This window comes from Channa argus, chromosome 12 (assembly GCF_033026475.1).
Source record: "Channa argus isolate prfri chromosome 12, Channa argus male v1.0, whole genome shotgun sequence".
Taxonomy (NCBI): domain Eukaryota; kingdom Metazoa; phylum Chordata; class Actinopteri; order Anabantiformes; family Channidae; genus Channa; species Channa argus.
Window position 1 is genome coordinate 10,735,355 of NC_090208.1, and position 20,806 is coordinate 10,756,160.

The 20,806-nt window shown below is 41.0% G+C and overlaps 2 protein-coding genes across 3 annotated transcripts; both read left to right on the forward strand.

Annotated features, from left to right (window-relative positions):
- The first annotated feature begins 900 nt into the window (after positions 1–900).
- Positions 901–11,941, forward strand: sepsecs (Sep (O-phosphoserine) tRNA:Sec (selenocysteine) tRNA synthase). 2 transcript variants are annotated; one of them, XM_067523881.1, is made up of 12 exons: positions 901–1,039; positions 2,176–2,291; positions 2,392–2,546; positions 3,221–3,339; positions 4,003–4,161; positions 4,332–4,485; positions 4,613–4,715; positions 4,919–5,048; positions 7,208–7,299; positions 9,021–9,114; positions 9,224–9,314; positions 11,337–11,941. In XM_067523881.1, exons 2-12 carry the CDS (start codon positions 2,178–2,180, stop codon positions 11,563–11,565), a joined length of 1,440 nt encoding a protein of 479 aa, XP_067379982.1. In that variant the 5' UTR covers positions 901–1,039; positions 2,176–2,177; the 3' UTR covers positions 11,566–11,941. The 2 variants fall into 2 exon arrangements, with proteins under 2 accessions (XP_067379982.1, XP_067379983.1); XM_067523882.1 differs by having other exon boundaries at positions 1,025–1,160.
- Positions 11,942–14,097: 2,156 nt separating this feature from the next.
- On the forward strand, positions 14,098–19,585 carry lgi2a (leucine-rich repeat LGI family, member 2a). Its single transcript, XM_067523879.1, has 8 exons — positions 14,098–14,741; positions 14,976–15,047; positions 15,571–15,642; positions 16,259–16,330; positions 16,549–16,620; positions 16,798–16,967; positions 17,131–17,295; positions 17,390–19,585. Exons 1-8 carry the CDS (start codon positions 14,479–14,481, stop codon positions 18,205–18,207), a joined length of 1,704 nt encoding a protein of 567 aa, XP_067379980.1. The 5' UTR covers positions 14,098–14,478; the 3' UTR covers positions 18,208–19,585.
- The last annotated feature ends 1,221 nt before the right edge of the window (positions 19,586–20,806 follow it).

Here is a 20,806-nt window from a genome sequence, read left to right on the forward strand (position 1 = left end):
TTGCATAATGGTATTAAAATAGGACAAAGTGTCAATGAGGCAGATGGCTGTGAAGGTTTTATTCATTTAATTTCTGGAAGAATAAGGAAAAGTTCAAAATACCCTGTTGATAGTAACTTTTATTCGGTTGTTCTTTGTTTTATGTGAAAAGTATGTTTGAGAAATATAATTTTAAAAAATAATGTAACACTCCAAAAATTGGCATGAAGGACAGTGTTCAACTTTACTTTCATTATTTTATAAGCCTATATTTTCGTGATCGTACTGTATCTAGTTTTACATATGTGGAATAGAAGTTTTCGATGTGTGTGTGTGTGTGTGTGTGTGTGTGTGTGTGTGTGTGTTTGTGTTTGTGTTTGTTTGTGCGACCTTGTACTTAAGGATACAACTACGGTTTTGTCCCTGTAAAGCCACATTGTGGAGGTGCATACTTGTTGGTCACACTGTTGGTCATAACGTGGCTTTGTAATTCTTCTCCTAACTTTACAAATTATTATACGATTAAAGAGCACAAAGCGAAGGTCTTTTTTTTTTGTCTCTAAAAAGCTTTGATTTGTATATGTTTGCAAATCTGAAATAACATTATTAATTTACTCATTTAAATGTACGTTGATTTAAACATAATAGTTTTTAAATATAAGCTAGATAATTTTTAACAAAACTTTTTTTTTTCATAAATGCATTAAAACCTTTCATCCATGACGGAAGTTTTTGGTTTCTGTCATATTAGAGTAAAAACTGAAATTAAAATCAGGTTTGTCGCATCAATATAATAAGACAATTTAAAATTACAAACGCAATAAAAACAATGTTTATTGAAATAGACTTTGTAAGAAATAAACTGCGAACGACAAGGTAAACACAAATAACGTGTTGGTCACATGATCCGCATCACGGAGGTCACGTGACTATGTGACGTAGCGCAGCCGCCGTTGCGCTTTTGTGCTGCGTTCTTCTGCCGCAGTGCTCTCTGTTTTATATCTGTTGGTAGCGTGGATGCGGACTGACGCCGGGGAGAGAGTCGCAGGAAAGGCGTGAGGTAGGAATTAGCCAACAGTCCTGTACCGCGTCAGCTCTGTGGACGCTGCACGCCCGCGTTGGCCGAGTGGAGACATTAGCTTAGCAGAGCTGCTAGCAGCGTTTCTGCTGAGCTCAACAGGGTGAGTTTCGATGCAAAGGTCCAGGTGACGGTAGAACAGCGTTTTACGACACCTGTGACCAAACGGGATCTTTGCAACGCCGATAACTCGACGGCTCGTAAGCCACGACTTTAAATCTTGGCTAAAAAAAACTTAAAAGGTGCAAAACTATGACTTGTTGGAGACACGTGTAACCTTATACTTAGCTTAATGTGTCCGTGAAAGGGAAAAATCTGTAACATCTTTAAAAGCTTTAGACATAGTGTCTTGAATAAAGGAATAAATTCGTAAAATTTCTATTTTCAATCTTCTCCATCTCTATTTTTTACCCACACGTGGGAGTATCTCCCAAAACTTACACCACTGGTCCTGACACACACACCCTCTCCTACAAGCAATAACCACAAACAAGTAGGAAGTTATTCCACCCACCTGTGTTGAACCCAGTATACTTATTAATACATGCAAGCATCTATTACACCACTAGGTGTAGTGGGAAGCAAGGCATCAAATGCTTTAATCACGGGATGAAATCCTCACTAAATATACTTCAAAACTACCTAGTACTAGTGAAGTGCATGAATAAGTGATTGTTAAGTTATTACAATTACTCTGTGTAGCTGAATACAAAGGTAAGGCAGTCGTCCGCGGACCACAGGGTCAGAGGCTTGATCCCCGGTCCCGGTTATGTCAAAGTGTCCCTGGGCAAGACACTGAACCCCTAACAGCCCTTTTCTAAGCCCCAGCTGCGCAGTGCCGGTCCAAGCCCGGTAGAAATTGGGGAGGGTTGCATCATGTGGCATAAAAAAAAAATAATGTGCCAAACCAACATGTGGACAATGTGGCAACCCTGAATCATGTTTCCATGGTTTTAGCAGCAGAATTTACATTGTGATTATTAAAATCTGATTAAATAGGAGGATTAAAGTGTAAAGCTTAATGGCTACTGATTTTTTTATTTTATTTTAAGGCAGATACTGAATTGATGTAATTAATTTTGTATTTGAAAGTTAACAGGAGTCTCTATGTTTGACAGAGATGAATGGTGAAAACTTCACCCTGAGTGAGAAGATAGTGTCGTCCTCTTATATTCGACAGGGGCTTCAGGCACGTCGCAGCCATGAGCAGCTCATCAGACACTTATTGGAGCAGGTAAAGTCAGCAGCTGCTTTCCTTTTACCTCAGGCTCACTGCCGATGCATCTAGTTTCAGTGTGTGTGTGTGTGTGTGTGTGTGTGTGTGTGTGTTGCAGGGGAAGTGCCCGGAGGAAGGATGGAGTGAGAGCACCATTGAGCTCTTCCTGAATGAGCTGGCTGTGATGGACAGCAACAACTTTCTCGGCAACTGCGGAGTGGGGGAGAGGGAAGGCCGGGTGGCATCCAGCCTCGTGGCAAGACGACATTACAGGTCCAATTTAGACACCTAACATGGACGCCGTAAACATAGTAAAAACTGTTATTTTAATTCAATTAAAAATATGCTTTTATCTCAGTTTATCAGTCCGCTGAATGTTTCAGCTCAGCCTTCTCTGGACCTTGATATAATGCAACATAGTGCCAACTAGCTATCTTTCTCTTGTGTGTGTTCAGTTGTGCCTGAGCACAGGTGGGGTTTGCTTTTGTCATGAAGCTACCTCACTTCATCACATTGCGACATTCCATATTTACACCAGGTCATATTATGTGAAGCTTTTACCATGACGACTAAACAAACTTTGAATACAACTGGAAATTCCAGGTAAAAATCCATCACGTGCACTAGCACTCAAGATGTAGGAGGGGGAGGTTTTTCTAGTTGGAAAAATAAACGTGTCAAACAACTATGTACAGTGTTTGCCAACTTTATTTCAGTTAACCCGAATATTAGCCCCCATTTTCCTGTTGGTTATTGGCTGGCATACGACACTGATACTTATAAATCTGTGACTCCTGCCATTTTATCAGTGTGACTCCACAGTCCATTTAGTTTTATCCAGACAAATCTTCATTGGTGACCAGACAGTAAAATCAAATTTGGACACCTTAAAGTTAAGGAAGTTGTTTAAGAGGGGTTTTTTGTGACGCTCAGTTGTTTTTGTGTAGGTTGATCCACGGCATAGGTCGATCTGGCGACATCGCTGCCATTCAGCCAAAAGCTGCAGGATCCAGTCTTCTCAACAAGCTGACCAACTCAGTCCTGTTGGACATCTTGAAAATTGCAGGTGTGTGTGACAGATATATAACAAAAGCTCCAAAACACAGGTTCCTGCATTTCCCAAAATGCAACTCAGTTATCGGTCATTAGATTCTCCCTATGCTGCATTCATGCAACGTCCATTAAACCGTTATTACAAGCAGCCCAGTGGGAAACACCCAGCTTCCTTTTCTAATTCCAAGTCGGAGAGCTCTCTTCTGTTATGATCTTTCCCACTTGTCAAAATGAAGTTTGAACATAACTGCTCTGAAACCACCTCCTTGAGCAGTTACGTAAATTCTAAATTTAAAAAGGTATGTTCTGTGTGACTAGACATAATTCCTCTTGTATGTGTACTAAAATTGGCTGATAACTCATTAGAAGGCTAATTTAGCTGGCTAGTCAGCTAAACTACCTGGTTAATGTAGGCGACTTCAGCAGCAACAAAGGTGCGACAGCCACTTAATATTACCATTTGTCTGAAGAATACAGCATTAGCTCAACCAACCTTAAACCTCTGGTTGGTATTGTGCATTAGATCTGACATCAACAGAAACTGGTGACACCACTGGGGTCGGTCAGTAAAATGAAGCTTTTACGTAAAACCTGGCGTATGCGCCTTTATCTCAATTTTCTACTTGTGAGTGCAAATGGAATAAAATTAGTATGTGTTGAATTTTGTGGATAACAGGTGTTCGGAGTTTGGCGAGCTGCTTTGTAGTTCCCATGGCAACAGGAATGAGCTTGACTCTGTGCTTCTTGACCCTCCGTCATCGGAGACCCAGGGCTCGCTACATCCTTTGGCCTCGCATTGACCAGAAGTCCTGTTTCAAAGCCATGATCACAGCAGGTGATTAAAGAACCAGAATATCCAGTGTTGTGTCATCCTCACATCCTGCTCACAGCTTGGTGTCTGCAATGTGGCTGCAACTGCGGTTTCTGCAGTGTTTTTTTTTTTCTTTATTGTATTTTTTTCCCTTCCTCCTCTGCCTGAAAACACAAGTGGGCTTCCCGTTTCAGGCTTCGAACCGGTGGTGGTGGAAAATGCTCTTGAAGGCGACGAGCTGCGGACAGACTTGGAAGCAGTTGAGCGTAAGATTGAGGAGCTCGGTGCCGAGAACATCCTGTGCGTTCATTCAACAACGTCGTGCTTTGCCCCGCGAGTCCCTGACAGGTAATATAAGCTTTCATTAATACGCATACACATTCTTAGATGTCACATTAAGATTACGTGGCGTTTATCACTAAATATGTAAAAGCAGTATTTAGCGATAGTTTGTTCACGTTATCTTACCTTGCAGGATTGAGGAGCTGGCTGCCATGTGTGCCAAATATAACATTCCCCATATAGTCAACAATGCATATGGAGTACAGTCATCCAAATGCATGCACCTTATACAACAAGTAAGTAGCACTCGATTTATTACTGGTATCATGTCTTTCTACACTTGGTTGACTTGTGCAATTGTTTTTTGTAAAAGGAGAGATTTCAAAATAAATTGTTATTAAATTTACAAAACGATTTTATCAACATTTTTACTTTGTTATGGGTTATTGAATAAATCTGAAGGTTACTGAAGTCTTTTTCTTGGCCTGCCTTGCATCAGGGGGCTCGTGTTGGAAGAATTGACGCCTTTGTGCAAAGCTTGGACAAGAACTTCATGGTTCCAGTAGGTGGCGCCATAATCGCAGGTTTTGACGAGTCCTTTATACAGGAGATAAGCAAGATGTACCCTGGTGAGTGGATGCGTTTTTTTATATGTGTCAATTCTTGCATATGTTTATGCAGATTTGTCAACACACACTCTGCTGTCTTTTCTGTCACTTCTGTTCAGCTCTTATCTTTATGAAATTGTTTTTTAATTCCATTTTAAACTGTTAAAACACGGTGGATTTTTGGGCTCTAAATGCAACAGTGACTCAGACAAATCATTTTACATCACTAGGCTAACATTTCATCACATTTGATGATTTTCATTGCTGTGTGGTTTAATGTAATGTTTGTTCTCATTGGCTTTTGTGCTTGGGAATCACTTTTCATCCTATAAAACCTTTCTTTTCTTTTGTTTTCTTGTGTTTTCTTTTTATTGTTTATTTTTTTCATCACAAAAACCTGACTGTTAAAATATTGTTTAAAATGGAGATTTAAAAATAAAGCTGGAACCTTCTATACACTTTTCAGTCCCTCCAGGATTGGGTGGACATTTTTGTTACTATTGCAGAGAAAATGTCCCTGCAGCTTTTTAAAATAAAATGTGATGCACCTTGCAATGTTTTTGTGGTGTTTTAAATTACAAGGTCCCACAGTTTGGTTGAATTAATTCTTGTACCTGCAAAACTTAAAATTTCTGGTGGGACTGATTGATTTATTTTTTTTATTTTTTGTACTGTCAACAAACTCATGAAGTTTATGAAGTAGTATGTTGTTTTTACGCAGAAAATCTTTTTTTTTTTTTTTTTTAAAGCTGGTAACTTTGTTCATTTGTCATTTCCTAAAACTGCTCATCACTGTTGTTTTCACAAATGGTTGCTCCTTCATGGGACTGTGGCACATTTGCTGAGCTCATGAGTATTTCAGGCAGCAGGAAAGAGTAAGTGGCATTGTCTGAAAATAAACTATACTGCGCATGTTCATCCATCGTGAAGAAATCCATCACACAGTGCAACAGTGTGGCTCAGTCACATGATGTTTTGTCGTGTTTTGTTTATTTTACTTTCGGACAACAGTGGAGCTTAATGACACAAACTTATGAGTTATATAGGCTATTGTTTCCAGAATAAAATGTTTTTACAACTAACATCACCTTCAGCATGTGAAATTGGCTAATTAGCTGACATTCCATCTTCAAGCTTAAATTTTTTTTATTTAAGTTTCACATCTTATATACTATATATCCACTACAATGCTTTACACCCAGTCAGGCTGTCCTGTAACCCGTATGTGTTAAATGAGGACCATCTCCATCTAAAATAAAATATAACCTTTGTTACTGAAAGTGGCATAAAATGCATTTTAGATAAGAATGAAGACCCTTAAATCCGACTTTCGGAAAAAATGAAGAGCCACTTGATCAAAGAAGTAACAAAACGCAGAGAGCGCACAAAACCGATAATCTGACCAAGCATTTCATGCCAGCTTTTGACATGTGACCGTTTCTGATTACAGCGTTACAGACAAATTTTTTTTCAGTGCTCAAAAGGTGTTGAAATATAACACTGTCATCCTTGACTGTACGGTTTTAAATTTTCTGTTTTGCCAGGCTAGTTGTGAGCAGGAGTCGCACACACAGTGAGAACTGAGGAAACCGATAGCTGCTGTGCTTCAGACACATACGAATGGCTTCACCTTCACAGCCTTTAATGCACAGATGCTTATTTTGTTGTTGACGAATGGTGTGAGATCATTGATATTAAAGGGCAACTTTACTGATTTCTCATCTTGCTTCCTATGATTCTAGTTTGAGAAGTACATGTAGATGAATGGCATTAAAACTTCCCTCTATTTAAAGATGGCTTAGCTCCTAGCTTTAAAAAAATCCTCCAGATGACATAATCTGGGGGTGTTTTTCAGTTCAAATGATGTCATCTGAAGGGTTGTTTCAGGTCCGATAATGTTACCAGGTTGATCATAATACAGAGGTTGTTTGGTCAACCTGTTCCTCCATATGACATCATCTGAACTGTAAAACTGCACCTGATAAAGTCCTTTTTCAGCTAGATGCAGGGGCATATTTTATGATATGGTAAGCAGAGGCAAGTTTAATACTATTAATCTACATTTACTCACCAAAGTAAAACCATAGGAAGGAAGCTGAAAATTCAGTGACCTCACCCTTTAGTAACTATAATTATCAGACTCGATTTTAACAAGGCACCGTCTGCCCCTTTGTGTCCAGGTCGAGCATCAGCTTCACCCTCCCTTGACCTCCTCATCACCCTTCTTACTTTGGGAGCCAGCGGCTACAAGAAGCTTTTGTCAGAGAGAAAGGTGAGAACGTCCACACAGCACATTTATGGAACTAAATATAGCCCAACACACACATGGGTTTGGGTGTGATATCTGCTCTCACATGGTACGACAACAACAACGTTGACTGGTGTGAAAACTGCAGTGGCATCTTTGTGTGCAGTCCTTTACCCGCAGTCTTACTGAGCAAGGAATCTTGGAACGTGAACAGGCCGTGAGCTTTATAGAGGCAGGAGTAACGCTATAGAAAGATAAATTGATCGAGAAGTTTCAGAAAACATCCCCCAGTGGCTCCCCGCTTTAAAAGCAGAGTTGCTCACAATGCAGCATCGCCCCTCTTTAAATGATAAGCCCTGCAGCATTCTCACACCTCTGAGCTGCCGTACCATAAATATACTATAAATGTGCCAGACTGTTTCTGCTTGTGTCGATCTTCAGGCCCCAGGAAGACTCAGAAATGAGTGTTGTGTAAGAAATTTTAGAATCCTTTCCAAAATAACTACCGGTGGAAGTGCACTGTAGTCATAAATTGACTGGACTGGGATCTAAAAACACTTGTACGAGATGGCATACAATCCCCAAAAAGCCATTAGCGTAAAAATGACTCCCTAGCAGAAATGTGCATCTAGGAAATTCCTCTGGCCTCTCATGTGACCACAAATCATAAGGGCTTATTGATTTCTCCTGGTCCACGTGATACATAATTAATGTACAGGACCGGTTTTCCACAGTGGCTGCAGAACTGAGTGATTTCTTCACTTTCCCTCCTCGAAATCGAAAGCTGTAAATAATTAAAAGTTTCATTTACTGCCTCATGTAACCATTTTAGAAAAAAATCTAGGTATTGAAATGAACCAGCAGATGTGTGTCTTGGTAAGGATGGAGTTCAGTCGTCACACACACATTTATTGTCTGCAGAGCCGCAGCCACGCACTCGCTCCACCACTTGCACCCCTCCTCTTAGAATGATAGTTGCCCCTTTGTTATTAGAGAACAAGGGGCATATGGAGACTTTTGACATCATTGAAAGGCTGTTTGTGTTTGACTTGTGACAGAGAAAATATCTTACTCCTTGATGCTTTCACATTGGGAAAGTGTGAGTCAGCATAGTGCGGACACACACACACACACTCACTGTTGCAGAGAGTAGATCCCCTGGTGTGTGTGTGTGATGCTTCACTGGGGGATCTGGCACCAGTAGCCAGCAGCAAAACATTGCAATTTGTTGTTGTACAGCTTGTTGTACAGCCCCCACCGGGCCGGGTCCCATCACATCTGCGTTGTGCATCCTTCGCCCTTATTTAGCATTTCATGTTCTGCTTTGAGGCCGAAACAAACCCTTTATCAGCACGTTTTTCAACATGTGGATCTCAAAGCCTTTGTTTAAAAGCTTAGGTTCATCATCTAATTAATCCCAGAAGTAAATCTGTGATGTGAGCAAAAATCTTGACCGGGGGGATGCGGACGCACGCGGTTTGTGCTGATGCTTGGAGAGAAGTGCACATGAGAAGCAGGCAGGGTAAAGACGTGAAGGGAGGGGTATGGACATGGATGGGCCTTCTTGTGGGTAGATTTGCTTATCAAGCAAAAAAAAAAACAAGTCTGCTGCTAAAATAAGGCTGTGGCAGTGTGTAAAGCACTGTGCACCGAGCACTGTGCTTCTATTTATAGTTCCTTTGTGTGTCCTCTGCTCCCTTATGTTCTGTCTCCATGTTCTTTCTCGGTGGCTGCATGGCCTGCAGGAGATGTATTTGTTCCTGGCTCAGGAGCTAAAGAGTCTGGCCTCCGCACACGGGGAGAGATTGCTTGACACTCCACATAACCCCATTTCATTGGGTAAGCTCAATGTGCTGCTTACAAATCAGCAACCTCCATTTTATTTTATTTTTTAATTATTCCTTTAACCTTTGACATTGATTGAACTCACTCACCCCCTTTTCTCCAGCCATGTCTTTGAATGGTCTCCAGGCTGAGAGCAGCAAGGCAGTGACTCAGCTGGGCTCCATGTTGTTCACCCGGCAAGTGTCGGGAGCCAGGTAAGAAAAGTTTTAAAGGGCGCACCCAGAAATCCGGCCTGGAAATGGGGAAAATTTGTGTATGTGGATGCTCTGATGATTTTGAGGATGTGTAATGTTTGTCCACATCCTCAAAAACACGGGGGGGGGGGTTGCCTAACAGAATGATTAGTTGGAAACAGCAATCGGGCAGATGGATGTGCTGAATATGTTGGAGGGGAAACTACTTTAGAAGATTAGAGTGCCCGTCCTAGCAGGGTCGTTTTTCCATTACCATCCAAAGACCGACGTCTCCATTGAGACAACACCCACAAACCCCTGTTCTCGCTCCCACTGGCAGTGTTTTCTCAGCAGTAAGGAGGAGCTTTGCCAATTTTTCATTATTGCTGAACGGATTCTGCTGCTAAATGTCTGAAATATGCAAAATGAAGGATTTATTTGGGTCCATTTGTTTTTTGTTTTTTTTTGTTGAGAATTCGATGCACTCAGAGCTCAACCACATAAAAAGAGCAGCTTTTCATTGTGTGTGTGGCACCAACTCATATGTTTTGTCCTTGTATCTCAGTAGCATACCCAATGAGAGGCCCTGATTTCTGAAGCGTGTGATTTGTAGCCGTGTAGGATGCATCATTATTAAGTGGAGTATTTTACCCGCTGTAATTACTGACAGACCTAATGTTTTCTTATTCGGCAAATAAGATGGACTGAGATCTACATATTATTACGGTGCATTCCTCTCCATCTCATACACACAGTACTAATGGGTCGCCAGTTATTGATTTCACATTAAAGTGAGTCTAAACTCTGCTGACAGACGTGAAACTGTGCCAAATTCCAACAGCATGCATAGTTTATAGTATTGCACAGTTGTGCTGTTGACTTTAAATGTAATTACAGTTTAAAAGTAAAAGTTTTCTCTTCCACCCACAATGCACTTGAAGTTTTAGTGTGTTGATAAAGCAGATCTGCATCCTGTCTATAGTCTCCAGGTTTTAAAACTAACACGTTTGGTAAGGAAAGCACTTTGCTGAATGGAGCTTGCAGAGGCAACCAGCAGCTGCACCTTACTCACGACATATACACTCGCCAGTTTATTGGGTACACGTGTACAATCTAATGCAATTATGTCATCGATTATGTCATCTGGAGGATTTTTTTAAAGCTAGCAGCTCAGCCATTCTACATTTACAATGCAATAATTTCTCAATTTTTTTTAAAAGTTGAAACTGTCAGAAAGGTGATAATTCTACTTATTGAGGTCAAAGTGGGTGGTGGAGTTGTACAGGAGAGCATTAGAAGAAGAGGTGGGTTTTATGTTTAGACCTTTGCTGTATTGGATTGCAATACTTTTACAGCTTTCTAGTAAGGATCCTGGGAACTTGTTTGACACAATAAATACAGGGTTTTGAAGCTGGCTGGTTGTATATGAGAGGATTGTAGATTCGCTCAGCTCTAACCTTTTTATAGTTTCTCTTAGCTCTTTAACTTTTAGTTTTCTGGGCAGCAGCTTTACCCCAATGATTCAGTCTCATCACTCTCAAAGCCGCAGTGGATAATATATGACATAATTTGTCAATTATGAGTTGGCTGCTCCTTTCTGCTGCCCCCGAGATGCCAAGAAGATGTCAAAAAAAAAAATCAGTTGGTGCTAGTTTAATTTTACCCATTTGAAGCTGTAACAAAAAGTAAAACTTGGTTTGGAATAATTTAGAATAACTTGTTCTGTAGAAGTGAGAAGACTGGAGGATTTGTATAAATATGTACTTTAAAACCTTATATCTTTATTTGTGTTATTTTTCCTCAAATGGTTTGGTGCTTTCTTACCTTGCAAGTAACATTTTTTTGAGTGAAGTAACATGTTTGCATGGAATGGAATAAAAATGCCCACATTCATAAATGATCGGCCGAATTTCTGTTAAAAACAAACTGTTTAGTTTAAATAACGTTTTTCAGATGAGATGCCAAAGTTTTACCCAGGTTATATTTAATAAATGCAACATATTAAATACCACATTATCCTTGTTTTTTCCTCCTTGTGTCAAGGGTGGTACCACTGGGCAGTGAGCAGACCATAAGTGGACACACGTTCCGTGGCTTCATGTCGCACTCGGAGGCGTACCCCTGCCCCTACCTCAATGCCGCCTCGGCTGTGGGCATCACCCGAGAGGATGTCACACTGTGCATCAAACGGCTGGACAAGTGCCTGAAGACTCTGAAGAAAGAGCGAAGCGTAGCCAGAGGTCGTTCCCCTGAGGAGGCTTCAGGAGAATGACTCGAGTTAAACAAGAAGCTTTTACAACAAGCAAAGTAGACAAAGGGATTTCTGCTTAATTTGATCCTTCGCTGTCTGCACTTAATTTCTTACCCCGTCTGAGCAGTTTTGGAATCGTACTTGCTGATTGATGGATTATCCATCCAGACCTGGTGAAACAGCTGGTGATGAAGCTGTGCAGGTACAAACAAAAATGAAACAAGCTGATGCCACTAATTAATTCCCTCCTCTGTGGAGGTGTGTTAATTATTGCATATTGTGAGGACAATCTACATACAAGCAAGAGCATATGGTTACAGGTCACTGATCTAATGTCAGACCAAAGCATTTTACAAAATGAACTGTCTCAAGGATTTTTTTTTTATTTTTTTTTTTACTAAAAATAGATTATTATTTACAATGCTGTTTACATTTTGTGTCTTGATCCTTTTTAATTAAATCTTCATGGTGCAGTTACTGGATGATTTACTATAACGCAGCCAATATTTCAGCTTGAACGGAATTGCTCTGTGTTCTATTTTGGGAATAGATTATGCTGTTTTACTCGCTGAAACTGTGTATGAAACCAAATCGCTGTACAATGTCGTTTATTTTGCCCCGTTTTCTGCACTGTGTTGTAATATGATATAAATGCCGTTGAGCCATTACCTCCAACTGAAGCCCGTGTATTGGATTAGCTTGTGTATTTTCAAGCTTGGCAACAGAAAGCAAGTAACAGATAATCAAAGAAATCATTATTGTATTTAACAATAACGGGTTAATAGAAAACCTTTTTATGTTTTCTATTCCGTAGGAATATACCTCTTTGGTTTTCAGTCAAATGTTCCCCAGGGGTCTGTTCTCTATCTCAGTCTACTCTCCCTGCTCGCCAGCCTCCGTCATTAGGAGGCAGAGCAGGTAGTGCCCCGAGGCACAAAAATAGACTCCCACTAAAGCCCCTCTGACTGATGACTAATCTATATTTCGATACCGCACCGGCCATGTTCTTCCTGTGCCCTCTACATCATCTGCTGCAGATTATCAAGGTTGGCTGCTCAGTGGAAAGCTCGGGGCATGTGAAGTAGATGCTGCGTGTTTTGGACTTCAAGTGTGTGGACTGAAGTACAGGATGTCGTATGTGGCGCGGCCGTGCTGGACCCAGGTGTTGGTACTGTAAGAGATCAGGTCAGAACACACGAAGCCACAGCAGATAACTAATCCTCCAAGCAGATTCGTTTGTGGGCCGCAGCCAGATACGTAGCTAAAAGTGCTGTGTCAGCACACTGTCAATGTTCCCAAGCTGCACTAAACCATTACCAAAAACCAGGAGAGAAACAGTGTGCTGTCACAGAGCCGGCACAATGCAGCACCACCCCACCACCCCCAAAACTGCAGTGGCTTCAACAAGAGCTGTTTTCCTAATGTTGCAGCTGCTTCTCCACATGGGGAACAGTACATTTGATTTCCACGAACAAATGTGTCTTATGTTCTTTAAATCTTGCGCTGATCAGATCAGGCCCGTTTTTTTTGGTCGGGGGGGGGGTGGGGGGGGGGCTGGACAGGCTTGAATGGCCCCTCTCTATTGATCAAGTCTCCTGCAGTAAATCAGTGAAGAACTATAACAGAGCACCAATGCACAGTGTAATTGTCTTTTTATGGTCTGGTCAGGTTTGTTTCTTAATTGCAAAAAGCTGCTTGCTGCATTCTTCCATTGAAACAAAATGACTTTAGATTAATCCATCTTCACCAAAATAGACTGCAGTATCTATTTATCCATCCTTCCTTCCTTCCTTCCTCCCTCGTAATTCTGCACAACACACACTCAATCATAAGTCTTAAGTACCCCAGGGATGTTGGTCCGTGACAAATGGCCTTTCACTTTTGGCCCTTGGCAGCTGCCAGGTAAAGTTCAGCCGTGACCGAGTGGTGAGTGAAGCAAACAAGGCCACAGAATAACGAGCGCACAGTAAAATCTGCAACCTGCCACGCACAAAGTCGCTGTGTTGTATCCGTTTAATCTACAGGCCAACGGCCAATATGTGCACAGATATTTTATCTCGCATGATGCGGTGTAAATATTCTTATTGCCTCACTATTGTTATGTTGTGTGTGTGTGAGTTTAGTTGTGTACTGGAAATGTCTGAAGGAGTGATTGTCAATTACTTCAAATTTTCTTTAATATACTGTTGTATGTGTAATTCCAAATATGACATTCTTACATGTACCACCTTTTATTCTTTCCGTTTTTAGGTAGTATCCCAGGTACAGAATGTTACCTTTTACTATTACACTGAATTCCCAAATCCTATTTGTAATAGTTTGAGAAGGTTGATGCTTTCGCAAATGCAGCATTTACGCATCATTGTCATTAAGTTTAGTTTGAACATCTCTACTGGCCAAGCTGCTCTGCTTGAAGAGCCACAGAGGTCCGTGGTGGGTGGTGGGTGTGGGGGTACAGTACTACGTAACTTACTGTAGGCTACAGTGGGTACACGGTTCCTTTTGTAACTATAAATTACTTACTGGTCCACTTCATAACGAGACTTCCATGCGATGCATTTGATCCCCAAAGTGCTTCCCAAAACCCTTTTCAGATTATGTCACAACGTGTGTCGACATTTGCGTAAGAAAATCATTTTCGCGCAGCATTTAGAATGTCAGCTGTTATGTGGCAGCTAGATTTCGAGCGGGCTAAATGCCGCATCTGCATGTCATGAAGCGTCCAGGTGCTATAGCACCTCAGCCACAAGCACATCATAGTGTTTGATGTTCTATTTTTTTTTTTTTTTTTTTTTTTTGTCTCCAATGTGTGGCGCATGGTCGTTTTAACCAACAGCTCTCGGAGCGGAGCACATGCTGCTTAATAAATAATTAAAGTGGACCGAGCGGAGCAGCAGCTGATTTGCTGATGTCAGGGAGCCAGTGCAGCATTTCATGGTGCAGGGTGTAAACGCGCGGTGCCATCTGCCTCCGTCGGTGCTCTCAGCGAACCTCACACATGCAAGCCCGGCAAGAAAGATGCCGCCAACTCTCAAGATTTGGGCATTGTTCTCTGTGTGGCTGTGCTGCCTGTCTCAACCGGCTCACCTGAAGAAGGGTTTCCGATGTCCTTCAACATGCAGCTGCTCCAAGGAGTCGATCATTTGCGTCGGGTCCTCTTATGTCCCGAGGATTTCCCCCAACGACATCAATTCTTTGTGAGTAGCTTCTCTATGTTGTGTGCGTTTTTTTTTTTTTTTTTTTTTTTAATAAATAACAATTCTGACTTGAACGTGCATGTTACTACGTGCATTTTTGCAGTATGAGCTCATTAACTTTCATTCCAGTTGCCGTTTTCTGTATTTAAATCCACATCAGCTTAATAAGAGACCGTGCAGTCCTGATGTCTTTCTGTGGGCTTCATCTTCATCGTTTCCCCCTCTTCCTTTCAGGAGTATTGTCAATGGGACTTTCACTGAGGTTAAAGAGGCCATGTTTGCTCACATGACATCTCTCCAGCTACTGTAAGAACACTTCATCTCTTTTTTTCGAACCTTTCATAGGTGCATGTTTTCAGAACTTTAACGTGGGTGTTTGAGGCTGCAAATCATCAAGCTGTGCATCCTGTGGAACAGTGGGCATAGTCCCGACAGTCTAAAGCTGCAGTACACATAGTACAACATTAATTACACAAATCATATGTTTTTAGCGTGTAGTGTGTTGAATTCATTAAGGTGTTTGCGCTACTGAAGTGACGCCAACTTTCTGTTGTGCAGTACCTTAATGCAGACACATTAATGCACCTTAAAGTCTGTTTGGTGCATGGTACAGTAAAGCTATTAGCACGGGAGGCTTTTAACGGGGCTGCACACCTGGAAATAAATAATGGAAATGTACTTACCAGAGTCCATCAAGCTCCATTGTTACTCCGCTCGTTGGCTGGCTACTGGATTGATGGTGTTGTTAAGCGAAATCACAGAATAAATGTCATCAGTTCTATTTTTTCACTCGGGGGCAATGATGTTTTTTTTTTTTAAATCACTACAGGTTGTTAAATTCCAACTCTCTAACAACTATAAGAGATGACGCATTTTCAGGTCTTCCACACCTCGAGTACTTGTAAGTTGTTGTTTTCTGCTAGTACTGCATGTACAGTCACTTGGTGGGTGTAAGAACTAAATATCTTAGCCACCCACGCATTTATTATCATAATCTAATCCGATATAGCTGGATAAGAAAGCACTTTAATATCCCAACACACCATACGCCCTCTTGTGGTCCCCCCCCCGCCTTTATTTAACCAGTATTTCCACTTCCAATTCCCCAATTTATAGCTATATTAAAGTTGCAGTGCACATACTTTTAAACAAATTTTATATTTCTGTACACTTTATTACAACTCAAAAGCCTTATTTAATTGCACATAACATTTTAAAGCTTGCCCACATCCTGACTGAAGCTATATCATAGCTGCACACTGCAGAGGTCTAATTAGTACACGAATAAACACAGAGGGCATCAGGTACTGATTTTGGTAAAAGTAAAGGTTTTTCTCTGAAGCTACACACAGCTGACCAGAATCATAAAGAGTCCAAATGATTCTTTGATATTTGAACGTCACTCCAGAGGAGAGGGAGTGACTCGATCCCACACTATTCATTTTATGTGTCAAACCATTTTTTTTTTCATGTCTTGTGAACTTGTGTTCACATTGTTTTCTTTTTATCTTTCACAGGTTCATTGAGAGTAACAAAATTGAGACTTTATCCAAATATGCCTTCAGAGGACTCAGGGACCTGACTCACCTGTATGCTAACAAAACAGTTTGAATAAGTATAACACTCACCAGCACAAATTGATTTGAAACATAGAGCAACTTTGATGCTACGTAGCTGACTGGTATATTTGGGGTCAACGGCAGACAGTTGGAAATGCATCAACGTCCGCACATTGATCTGTAGTTTGTTTTTGATCATCGTACATAAAGCAGAAATTTTTCTATTGATTGATTGCTACTGTTTTAAGGTCTTTGGCAAACAACAACATCAAGGCCTTGCCCCGGGACCTCTTCAGTGACCTGGACTCACTGATAGAGCTGTAAGTTTGTCACTCAGCTAGGAGTGGAGAACACCGTAATGTCCTCCATGGATCCTCTGTCCCATGTCTTTACAGTGATATATCTGCCTCGTCTTGTGTTTTTTTTTTTTTTTCAAGGGGCTCATAGCTCGTCTACTCTGTTTTTGTGCAATGACACACAGTTCTCTTCTTCTGCAGGGACCTGCGAGGAAACGCCTTTGATTGCGACTGTCGTGCAAAGTGGCTGATGACGTGGTTGAAGAACACCAACGCCACAGTATCGGATGTTGTGTGTGCTGGACCGGAGGACATGAAGGACAAGCGCCTCAATGATATGAGCAGCCTGCATGATGAGTGCATCTCGACGGGTGAGAAACAATCTCAACCATTTTACCCCTGATTTGGACAGTAAGCAAAGCAAAAAGGCAAAGCACTCATCTTCCGGTTTATCGCTTAAAGTGTGGCCAACTTTAATTTAATAAATGTGGTTTTTTGAGGGGTTTCATTCGTATCATCCTCCTTTTTTGACAGATTTCGTTCTCCATCAGTCTGTGGCGTCCGAGTCTCTGTCTGTTGACACATTCAGTTATAAGAATGATGTCTACGTGGCCATTGCTGCTCCAAGCACAGAGACCTGTATGGTCTTCCAATGGGACCACATAGAAATGAACTTCAGGACTTACGATAACATCACAGGTAAGACAGTGTTCAAACAGACTTTCTCCGAATACCCTGGTTGGGTTTTCTTCTGTTGTTATCAGTCTGTTATTTCCTCTTTGCTGCCTTTCAGGTCAGTCCATCGTGGGGTGTAAGTCCGTTGTCATCCAGAATGACGTGTTTGTCATCGTCGCTCAGCTCTTTGGTGGATCCCACATCTACCAGTTTGATGAGGACCAAAGCCGGTTCAGCAAGTTCCAGGACATCGAGGTGTCCAAGATCTCCAAGCCTAACGACATTGAGGCCTTCCAGATTGGTTCTGACTGGTTCTTTGTGATCGCTGACAGCTCTAAAGCAGGTCTGTCCACCCTCTACAAATGGAACGATAAGGGTTTCTATTCATACCAGTCGCTGCACGAGTGGTACCGTGACACCGATGCAGAGTTCTTGGACTTGGATGGGAAGGCGCACCTTATTTTGGCGAGCCGCTCACAGGTGCCTGTGATCTACCAGTGGAGCCGGAGCAACCAGAAGTTTGTCCTGCAGGGCGAGATCCCCAACATGGAGGATGTAGTAGCTGTGAAGCACTTCCGGATCAACGAGGAGCTCTACCTGGCTATGACACGCTACATCGGAGACTCCAAAGTCCTGCGTTGGGGTGCCAAACAGTTTGCAGAGATCCAGGCCTTGCCCTCACGAGGCTCCATGATCCTCCAGCCGTTCCTTTTCAAAGAACGTTACTACCTAGCCCTGGGAAGTGACTACACCTTCTCGCAGATCTACCTGTGGGATGATGAGAGCAAGCTCTTTGACCGTTTCAAGGAAGTGTACATCCAGGCGCCCCGCTCCTTCACCGTGGTTTCCACAGACCGCAGAGACTTTATCTTTGCCTCTAGCTTCAAGGGAAACACACAGATCTTTGAGCACATCATCATTGACTTAAGCTTGTGAGGGCTGTGCCTTGTTGCGCCTCCTGCAATCAAACGTCTTCCACTAATAAAATAAAATCTGGAAAGTAAAAAGGAAGGATCCGAACAACCTTTATGACCTTTTAAATCTGAATCGTGGCTATGTTTTCCATCAGAAATTAGAGCTGGGTCCGTTAGTGTTTGTAATCCTTGGAAACTGTTAGGATAATCTGACTGGCTCAGTCTTTTACCTGTTGCCATGGCCTCTCGGACTTTTAGAGATGAGGCAGAGTGGAAAAGACAAGAGTGGACAACTGTACACGCAAGCTGGTATTGTCTTAACAATCTAGCTGACATTCCCGAGGGTGGAAACATTTTAAATATAAATATGATTTGAGCAACTTGTATGTATAGATTTTGATTTCAAGTCCTTTTTTTTTGTTAGTCTTCCTTTTTATTTGAAGCAACTGAGGCTGTGACAGGTGTAGTTGCCTCTTACTCATATCCTCAAACTCTGTGGTTATGAACAGTTGCCTTACCAGCACTGGGGCTCTGATGGACCCACAGTGCCTCCCTCTGACCATGATAAAGTATCACACCCCTTTGCTTTCCCATACAGGGGGGGTCTTGAAAGCACAAACCTTTAATAATCACAGCTGAGACCCCAGTCGACAGAGAGTAGTTGTCTAGTGGAAATGTTACTGTAGGTGCTATAGATTCAATTGCATATTGTCAAAACGAAGAAGTAGTTTGTTGTTTTAGCAGGTGAAATATTAAGGACTGGATATAGCTAATGCCTTTTAGCAAAATAGAACCCCCCCACCCCACCACACCCCCACCCCTCATTTGAAAGCCTTTTAGTTCAGAGGTATTCAAAGTGGTGAAATAGATACAACCTCTTTTACTTAGTGGAAAGGACCAGTTTTTAGGTGATTGTTAAATTATATTAAACCTACTTACAAATTTGAAGTCTGTTGCCTCCAATAGATACAATTGATGACATAGTTTGTCCGAAAAAACGAGGGAAACAAAATGTTTATGTAAATATATTTACTTTTTCCGTCTGTCATTCTGTAGTTTTTAATACTGTACATAAAACCAGGACTGCAATGCATCTACCTGTTTGTCACAAAAATCTGAACAGATCTTTGCACTTACTTTAAAAAAAAAAACAAAAACGAAACGTTACTGCAGCTTACAAGAGCATGACATTCAAAAAAGGGTGTTTGCCAAATTCTTTTTAGATGAACCCAGAATTCTGAAAGTGCTTAAACTCTAATGGAATGAAAAACATAATGGAATATGCAAGATTTACAACATGCAGATTCTTTTGTATGATTTCATTTTAAGCATACTGAATGTTACTCTTGTATAATATAATGTAATCGGTTGAGTATGAAAATAAATGTTTAAAAATGTGATTGGAAGATCATGATTTATAATCTTTGTGATCATTGGCATTTATTCTCACTAATACTCCCCATTAAGAATCATTCATTACCTTAATATTTTGGAAACTCACAAACCTTATAATGTGAAATTCATTTTAATTATCAACATTCCCCAATCAGGCATAACAGTATGACTACCTGTGCAATTTAACGCAGTGGCTCTGCCATGAATTCTACTTTTACAAGGTTATCATTTCTCAGTTTTTAGGTTCAAACTGTCAGGTAGGTGATAATTCTACTCTTTTTATTATTAAGGTCAAAGTGGGTAGTGCAGTCGTACAGGGGTGCATTATAAGAAGAGATGGATCTAATGTTTTGGCCACCACAATTAAAAAAGATAAAAAAAAAATTATCTGTGTAAAATTATTTTTTTTGGCCTTTCGGCTTATCCCGTACAAATTCCAAAATTCAGGATCAAAGTTCTAGCACTCTGTGATGTCATCATATGAAAGGCACAGAAGGCTGCTGCTTATGTCTGAGAGACACACAGTTCCTTCACAAAAGTTTTATTTTATTACATATTATTTGCACAAAAAAAGAAGCTATTGTATTTTTTTTCTACAGAAGACAAAGGGGTAGGCTAAGTTGTTTCTGTGTCTGGACTAAAAGGCTGCAGAAATAGATAGTTATGCATTAACAAACTGACCAAATGTGTAATGTGAAAGTCACTTCACAGTAAGAAATGACAGAAACAGTTGGCTCAAAACAGGTGAACATGAAGGATCATTTCAATTCAATTCAACTTTTATAAGTTTTATATAGCGCCAATTCTAGCTGTTAAGAGCCAAATATTTCCTTCAGCATTTGGTGGCTGCAAAAGTCTGTATCCACTTATTTAGAAAGGGCAAAAAAAAAAAAATATATATATACATTTTTTTCTGCAACATAATAATTAATGCACATTCAGGAAGTACAAAGGTTCCTTCATCAGAGGTGCTGTATGTACAACAAGTGCCTAAATAACATATGCAAACAGATGCAACAAGAGTTAAAAATACAACAATATTCATTTTTTTCTCTTTTTTTCCATCTTCTCCAAACTGATAAACCGCATTTCCTTTGTGTAATGCTCTACTGTGAACACTGTCAGGGTGAATCCTCAAACCGGTCACTAGATGGCGCCCATCGCTAGTGAGGACGCCTAAAAACCAATGAAGGCCGGGCGCTGCAGAATAAGTCCCGCAGCTAAGG